The 8,671-nt window shown below is 36.6% G+C and overlaps 1 protein-coding gene across 1 annotated transcript; it reads left to right on the top strand.

Annotated features, from left to right (window-relative positions):
- The first annotated feature begins 574 nt into the window (after window positions 1–574).
- On the top strand, window positions 575–6,162 carry LOC117303258 (glutamine synthetase-like). Its single transcript, XM_033787414.1, has 7 exons — window positions 575–682; window positions 1,860–2,027; window positions 2,327–2,488; window positions 3,025–3,171; window positions 3,590–3,917; window positions 4,249–4,429; window positions 4,940–6,162. The coding sequence occupies exons 2-7, from the start codon at window positions 1,865–1,867 to the stop codon at window positions 5,060–5,062; spliced, it is 1,104 nt and encodes a 367-aa protein (XP_033643305.1). The 5' UTR covers window positions 575–682; window positions 1,860–1,864; the 3' UTR covers window positions 5,063–6,162.
- The last annotated feature ends 2,509 nt before the right edge of the window (window positions 6,163–8,671 follow it).

The raw sequence follows: 8,671 nt of genomic DNA, 5'->3' as shown, positions 1-8,671 counted from the left end.
TATATGAAGTCATAGGGCCCACAGGATGAACTTTCGCATGGTTGTACCCGCAAGTTTACTATATTTTATTAAGTTATAGTTTCTTCTTATGACACATATAGCTTTACCATGTAGGATAGATGGAGGTAGAAATAGATAGAGGTAGAAATACTAGGCCCTTACTGGCCGGATGGTGCTCAATCGTGACCGTTACAAACCCACCCCCCTATGCTGCATGGCGCGAAATCTCACTTAAAAATACACGCGCTGATGATAATAAGAAGAAAGAATTTCTTCTTTGTCTTTTTTCCGGCAATAATTCGGACACTTGGAGAAGCACGTGGAGGGATTGCCATTGTAATAATTTTACCACGTTAATTCCTATTAAATTACCGCAGCAAGCATTCGCGGCGTGCGTGTCTGCAAAGCCCCGTCATCTTTACAGCACATGTTCAACCATAATAATAACATTCACATCCCACTATTCACTGGTAGTAATAGCCAATCAGAATGAGGTACTCGCGTGCTACTTAGATGATCAACCAATCACGAGGAGCCCATTCAGCAGGATTTCTGGTATACTCTCGCGGCAAGGTTTCGCGGTATTCAGAACGTGTTTTGACACTGCTACTGCCGCCTACACTGTAACTGCTAAAAATTCTTCCTTTTTTTCTCCGTGTATTCGCCAACTTCAACTCAAAAGGTAAGGGAAAACTATTTGATGAAATTTATCATTGATATTTGTATGTTTTTATGATAAGATTGTTTTCTCAGACACATTTTGTTAAGAAATAATGATGTCTATATCGTGTAGTTTTGTTTTGTTGTTGGAAATCTACCGCGCCACGAGTTCACGCTAAATATTATCTTTTCAATTAAATCTAGAAGTAATATTTTAGTCGTAGGGTTTTTGAAACAGTAAAAATCGTGTTTTAAACTTGATATTGATTCCTGACAATTTGAAGCGATGGGTGAAAACTGTAATTGAAGAGCTAGGGCAAGGCCGGGTCATTTGAGCGACCATGTGGATGAATTACGCCACGGCGCCCCCTCTGTTACATGCTGGATGTGTGTGTTGAGTTGGTGATTGTTTACAATCGCATTCATTGACGTCATCACCATGCAGTCAAAGGGTTTTGGAAGGTTGACAAAAAACGTGCATGAACGAGTGAAAGCTATTTCAATGTAAATTGTATACGGTTTTGGATGAGTAATTTCCCTGAATGATGGGTGGGGAACCACAGTTTTGTTACACTACAGAAAGCAAACACAGTTGCATTGGTGTATTGCCAATGATTGAAAGCAAAGAGGAGAATAAGTTAAATTGGTTGTTTTTGTTGAAACTGAGGACAATAATGTATGGAAAGTAAACTGCTGTTAGTGTAGATTATGAAGAATTGGAAATACAGTGCTGTTCCATCTGGAGTATACTAAAAAACTGTTCAAAAAAAGTTTTATTTTATGATCATACACTCGACAAATGACTATTTATTTTGTTCCCAAGGAAGGTTGTCTTGAGGAAAAATAGGAAAAGTTTCCGTGTGGCGCCACCACTTTTTCATTCGATATAAAATAATATAGGAACTTATTTACCTGATTGATATATCCCTTTTTGTAAAAATTAGTGAAAAAGTGGTGGCGGCATACGGAAAGTTATCCGAAAAATACTTGCTAATGTTATTTCCTCATTCCTGTGTGTTCTAAAAACAGTAAAATAATTTAGTGTGATTGGGGTTTGGGAATATCATCCCAAAAAAAGTAACAAACAAATAAACCAAACTTATAAGGTCTCGTAGTTCAACAACTCAAAAATGTTTAATAAACGTACCATGGTAAAATCTTCAAACTGTTTTCTGAGCAACTTTTTTCTTACTTTGCAGACAAAATGGCCGACTACTCAGCAGGCCTCGATAGAACAGTCCTGGATAGCTATATGGACTTGCCATCAGATGGTAGAGTACAATGCATGTATATATGGATTGATGGATCTGGAGAAAACGTCAGGTGTAAGACAAAAACATGCGCCAAAGTACCAGAAAGACCAGAAGGTTGGTATACAAAACAAATTAGAAATGGGAACATTTCAAAATACTGCCACCAATTTTTCATTTGTTATGAAATAAATTGGTGTCTTAAATACTCAGACATGATTAACTGTGATACATTCAATGCGAAAACAGCCATGTGTCAAAATTTTATTTGCATTCGCGCAGGAAGTAAGCACTGGGCTTATTTCGAGTTCCTTGTAAAATGCCACTACTGGAGCAAAAGGGACCTTATCTTTCTGTAGAAGCAAGTTGGTTAAATAAAATAAAAATATTTTTAAAACGATATTGTTCTGCTTCAGATTTGCCCATTTGGAATTATGATGGGTCCAGCACGGCTCAATCGGAAGGATCTAACAGCGACATGTACATCGTCCCGAGGGCGCTATTCAAAGATCCCTTCCGTAGAGGAGACAACAAACTTGTTATGTGTGAGGTGTTGAAGTACGACAAAAGACCAGCTGGTAAGTTCAACCAATTGCTTATGGAATCCCCCCCCCCAAAAAAAAAAAATAATAATAATAAAAAAATAACAAATATCCAGAACAACAAAAAACGCTCACAAAATTTTGGATTGTAAGACGACTAGGATGTCAATAGTCGAAAATCCAGAAAAAAAGAGCTAACAAAATATTGGATTGTTAGACGACTAGGATGTCAATAGTCGAAGTTATCTTGCTGAGATGCATCCGTGCGACCCATTTTCCTACAATTGTATTTTAAGAGGGATAACAATAAACCTAGGTTCTTACTTTGGAAGGTATTTGAAGTACAAGACCTATTCCTTTACATAGCACAATATAATGGTTTACAAGGTGCTGTAGCGCAATATGCTGCTGATCAAACCAGTAAAACCAAAGCGAATCCTTTCTCCCTATAATTAGTGCACTGGGTTCTTTTACACGCAATACACAACACAAGATTTTTATAGATGTGGGGAAAAAAGGTTGCTAGAGTTCCATGGGTATAAACCAATATTTTTTCCTTCATTCATTTACAGAGACCAACTTCAGATATTCATGCAACAAGGTGATGGAGAAGGCGAAAGCATCAGTACCATGGTTCGGCATTGAGCAAGAATACACACTTCTAGCTCAAGATGGTCATCCATTCGGCTGGCCCAAGCTGGGATTCCCTGGACCACAAGGTAAATTGTGTTGCTATCATTTTTGAGTAAGTTTTGATGTCCAAGGTAAAGCCAGCACAATATTCTCCTACTTACATCTACTTTCCGTTACTTGGGGCCCTCACAAAAATCGGCAGAATTCTTATTAAGTAGCCTGTAAAGTCTATGAAAGCCTTGAAATTTTGTAAATGAAGGTTAGACCTTAAACTTATTATAGTTGTCCTACTTTTTTCCCACAAGAGCCAAATATCATGCATGTGTTGATTCCCATACATGAAAGACTCGGGAAATAGTTTTAGTTTTGTTTTATGAGGCTGCATTTTTATGAAATGTTAATGTAACGGGCACTAACCTTGATAAACACATTTTTGTTTCAAACCTCTTAGTGGTTTCCCCACTCTGCCTTAAATAATTGTGTTTTAAAATTATTTTAATGCAGGACCTTATTACTGTGGTGTTGGAGCCAACAAAGTCTTTGGTCGCGCCATCGTTGAGGCTCACTATAAAGCTTGTCTCTACGCCGGAGTAGAAATCGCTGGAACAAACGCTGAAGTGATGCCCGCCCAGTGGGAGTTCCAAGTTGGGCCCTGTGAAGGAATCAAAATGGGAGACCATTTATGGATTGCCCGCTTCATCCTTCACCGTGTCTGTGAAGACTTTGGCGTAGTATGCTCCCTAGACCCTAAGCCAATGGAAGGAGATTGGAATGGAGCTGGTGCCCACTGTAACTACAGCACAAAAGAGATGAGAGAACCAGAAGGCATTGTGTAAGTAATCTTCATTCAATTCTGAAAAAAAATAGATGTTGTGAAATTTGTTTGCACAAAGAATTTACTCGACCCTAAAACACTCAATCAGTTTCCCTTGTGGTATATTATTTGTTGTTCACGGTTCAGTTTTGACTCTAAATGGTGCTAAATGTACATTATTTTTCTGCAAAGTAAATTTGTATGTCTTGAGAACTTCTACACTCGAACTAATGCTTGAAAATGTCAAATATTTTGATGTTCAATCGATTGTGCATTGAAGATGTCTAGTACGACTTGAATTGAGGAAAAATTGCATCTGGAATTGATGTTGTATTTCTTTTCCCCTCAGCCCAATCCAGAAAGCCATCGAGCTTCTCGCCAAGCACCATGACGAGCACATTAGAGCGTACGACCCTAAAGATGGAAGTGACAACGCTCGTCGGTTAACTGGGAGACATGAAACATCAAGCATCCATGATTTCTCATCTGGTGTGGCCAACCGTGGCTGCAGCATCAGAATACCCCGCCAGGTATGTAACCTTGACTTATTGTCAGTTATGAAAGGGTTTATGGACACGAGTTCACAATATACCATAATGGAACCAGACTATTCTTTAATTGAGAAATAGCCTACAGTTCATTGACTTGAACTTAAGAAAATTTTCAGGTCAACGAGTCGAACATAGTTTGACTTTGACATCGACTTCAAATGATAAAGGAACCATGTTCTTGCATGCTTTTGGTGTGTGACGCACTCACAGAACAATGGACTAAATAAAGCATGTAGACATTCAACAAATTAAACAAGAAAGATGATAAGAAAAAGACAAAGGTCAAAGTTGTCGGTCTTTCCGAGGGTTGATATACTCCAAAAAATCATACGGCAATGAAATGTCAGTTATTTTCACGTTCCAGGCTCGTGCTGTTTATTTAGCCATGGACGGTTGTTTGTTGCCATTGTTCACGTATTTTTGTTTGGTTTGCGGTTACACAATGTGTTTATGTTTTTTTAATATTTTTTTTCAATTTTTTTTATTCAGGTTGGTGAAGAACGAATGGGATACTTGGAAGATCGTCGTCCATCTTCTAACTGTGACCCATACCGTGTGACTGAAGCAATCGTGCGATCGACAGTACTTGACGATTGGGAATCCACCTTCTAAATATCGTTTGACACTCAATTAATTAATCGCAATCTCCCCCTGGTACATGTACATTTACAAATTGTCCTGTTTCTGATAACAGATACTCGCTCATAATGAGTGGAAAAAACATGGCTAGCTATGAAAGAATTGAAGACTTTAATCAGAGTTCCGACTTTTGTTAGTGTCCAAGTCTGCCTGGTTAAAATATAGCTATTGCTTTCTACTGGAGCGTTTTTAAAAATGATGCAATTTCATCATTTCAACATACCTCATTAAAGTGTTACCTTTGTTTATTTCTGGTTCATTTATCATTTTACATTACAAATTCAAACAGGTGGACAAAAGGCCCTTGTTGCTTCCATGTACAAAGTTAAAAGATAAAAAAAATCAGTCTCTTATCTTTTGTTTTAACACTTTTTAGTAAGTTTAACATGAACTCAACAGTTTAAAAGAGATGTAGGTCACGTTTAAAACCCAACTCCATAGTATTATTTTGGAAACTCTTATTGGAATGAAATAGTATAAGAGTTTTCTGACTGGGCGACAATCAAAATTGATTGAAATAAACATTTCCACTGATTTTTTTTTCTGAGTTCGAGATTATTCCATCATTAAAAAGTCGCAACTAAATTGTATTTGTTTAATCACCGTATTTTGTTTCTATTTGAATGTGGTGAGGTCGGGCGAAACATATTTATTTTTAAAATGGGACCGCATCATTTATTTGTCTTTTTAGATCCAAGGCCACGTCGTTTTTACGATCAGAATGTTAGGAATTATTTAACAGAAAATTTGCAGAAATGTTTGGTCTCTAGTTGCCTGATCGTTAGCAAAGTTTTTAAATGTGGGAGTGTGTAAAAATGTCTAACACTTTTGCAGGGTATTGTTTAAAAATTAATAATTTAAGTGGCCAGTTACGATTTTGGGCTTGTCGTCAATGTATTTTTAACAATGACATTAATTTGTATATTAAATGTATTTTTTCATTTATGGTCACAGCTTCTTAATTCAAGACAACGAGTGTGTGGGCTCCTTGTCTTGAATTGACTAAAATTCTCAAGTAAAGTTTTAATGTGTTTTAAAATAAATAAGTTAACTAATACAGTACATATAAATGATTAGTGCTCTCTGTCTCAGTTATTGCCATGAATAATGTGGGTTGTGGGTGCTGTGTTGAGTTTGCAAATAAGTAAAAATAAACCACGCGACCAAGTAGGAAAGAGATATTTTCACATCCTTTCACGAAAACAACTTTGAAATAATTTTGTGAAATTAGAGTCGATACATTTTCTATAAGTACAAGTGCATGTCTCGTTGAAAACTCGTGTACTTCCGCATCAACAAAGATGGCGCTATTCCGATTTACCAGAAAGAAGACTACAATTTGTTCACGTCTGCAGAGGGAGGTATTCCTGATTAAGGATGATTACTCTCGCTCCAACGAACCGTTCAGGTTGCACAGCGCCATCAAGTGGCAATGCAACTTCTACCCAATCCACTATCCACAACAAGGTACCTCGAACACTATTTTAAACGGTTGTTTAGATGAACATTTCCAAGGTCACATAAGGGAATAATAATTATAAACACCAAGCTGGCGACAGCCAATCACTCTCGAACAAACCTTGGTTTAAATCTATGATAATGAAGTTCACAAATCAATTGTGATTCAGTAACTAGGCGACAAATTTCTAGTAATTTTTATAATGTCTTCTGCCAGATGTATTCCTGACATTACATAAGTGGATGGGGAATACATGAAACAAAACTTGCACAGGTAATTTCATGTTTTGTTTTTGCTTACCTCTCCTTCTTTATCATAAGTTTAAATTTTGTTATTGTTGTAACCCTTCCCAGGGTATGAGGTTTGTTCCATTTAAAAAAAAAAAAAAAAATTTTTTTTTGGGGGGGGAATAAAATGCGATACAATAAATATAATTCGATACACTAAAAAATATACAAAACAATAAAATAGTAACCAACATGGCTGCATATTTTTTAGTCAAGACGATTTCAAGCACTAACTTCTGTAATATACTACTGTATAGGTTTTCTCTGTTAATTTCGGCGAATGAGCAGCCAATTTAACCACCAAGCTATTCTATTTCGCGCGAAATCGAATACTACTGAAAATGGTAATTCGATTTCGTTTTATGATTAGTCAAAAATGTAATGTTGCGTCATTCGATTTAACAAAATAATCATTCAATTTAACAATTCATCAAAGCAGCATTCAAATTCGCAGACGCTTCTAGAGGCGTGTGTGCCACGAAAAAGAATGACGATACGCTAAATTGAACAGAGTGCTAAAGGAATTTGAATCTACTCAAAACGAAATTGAATGGCCGAATTCTGAATTTGAAACGCAGTAACAACTGGAGAGGCAAAACAGCTTTAACTCGAACGCATGAAAATGAAATTGGCTGCTCATTTTCTGAATTTGACCGAGAAAACCTATATTTTTACCACACTAAAGTTTCCTTCCCCTCCTGTCCGTTCATTGAGTGTTATTTCAAAAGAAATAACAGACTTCTTATAACCGACCCCAAGATGTCTAACATTATGAAAACACAAGATGTGGCTCCAAGGAAGAGAGTGCTGTCTTGGGAATTTTGGCCAGGGTATCAGCCTGAAACTTGAAATATGGCCAACATTTGTGTTTTATTTCAGTTAATACGTGGATTAAAATTTCCGGAGGCTTTTTTGTTTATTTGTTTGTTTGTTTGTTTGTTTGTTTGTTTGTTTAAATTCCCGTAAAGGGAATTCAGCAAACTCCCACTAACGACAAGCTATAGCAACAGCAAATCTCTCCCATTCACACATTGGTTTAACGCCTATGATTATGAATTGCACAAATCAAGAAATTATGATTCAGTAATTAGACGACAACATTTATCCTCAAGTCACATTGCAAAAGTAGTTGTTCAGTTCATACCCTGTTGTGAGTCAACTAAACAATTTCTCAAGCAGTGGTGAAAAATGGAATGCGAACAAAAAATGTGACATTTTTCAATTTGCATCTCAGGAGTTGTTCAAAGTCCGGGAGCCCGTCACACTTTGGTGCATGGCCTTTTGGAAATATTATGAAGTATTTACACAAAAGTGCTTGTGTACACATCATTTTTCTCTCAATATTGATTGAATGGTATGATAAAGTGGATGCATTTTTTCAGGGAAAGGCATTTTACGAATTGTGTTTTGGTTGTCCGTCAAGATGCACTTGCGGAGGCAGCGTTTATGATGGAAACAAAAGTATTCTCCGAATTTTAGTTTTAATGGTACATTACGAAAACATCAATTCAATTGCATTTGTTTACTTTCCGGATGTATAGATTTTATAACATTATTGATACGTAACGTGAGTGTTCTCAGAATTATTTGAATGGTAAAAAAGTCAAAAAAGTTAACACAAAGCTGCGTTCTGTTTTTTTTTTTTTTTTTGCGGTTTGGTCGCCAAGCCAATGAAACATCCAACTCGACAAATAACTCAAACGATAATTGTATTCGTCTTTTTGAGAAAGTCGTCATCATTCTGTGTGCCATTTTTCTGTTTAAAAAAAAAATGAGAAAGAGTTTGTTTTAGTCCGAACCTACGGCTCAATATGAGCCTTCGATAAAAATAGTGTC

This window comes from Asterias rubens, chromosome 19 (genome assembly GCF_902459465.1).
Source record: "Asterias rubens chromosome 19, eAstRub1.3, whole genome shotgun sequence".
Taxonomy (NCBI): Eukaryota; Metazoa; Echinodermata; class Asteroidea; order Forcipulatida; family Asteriidae; genus Asterias; species Asterias rubens.
The sequence above is the reverse complement of the archived record's forward strand: the minus strand, read 5'-3'. Positions and strand labels throughout refer to the sequence as shown.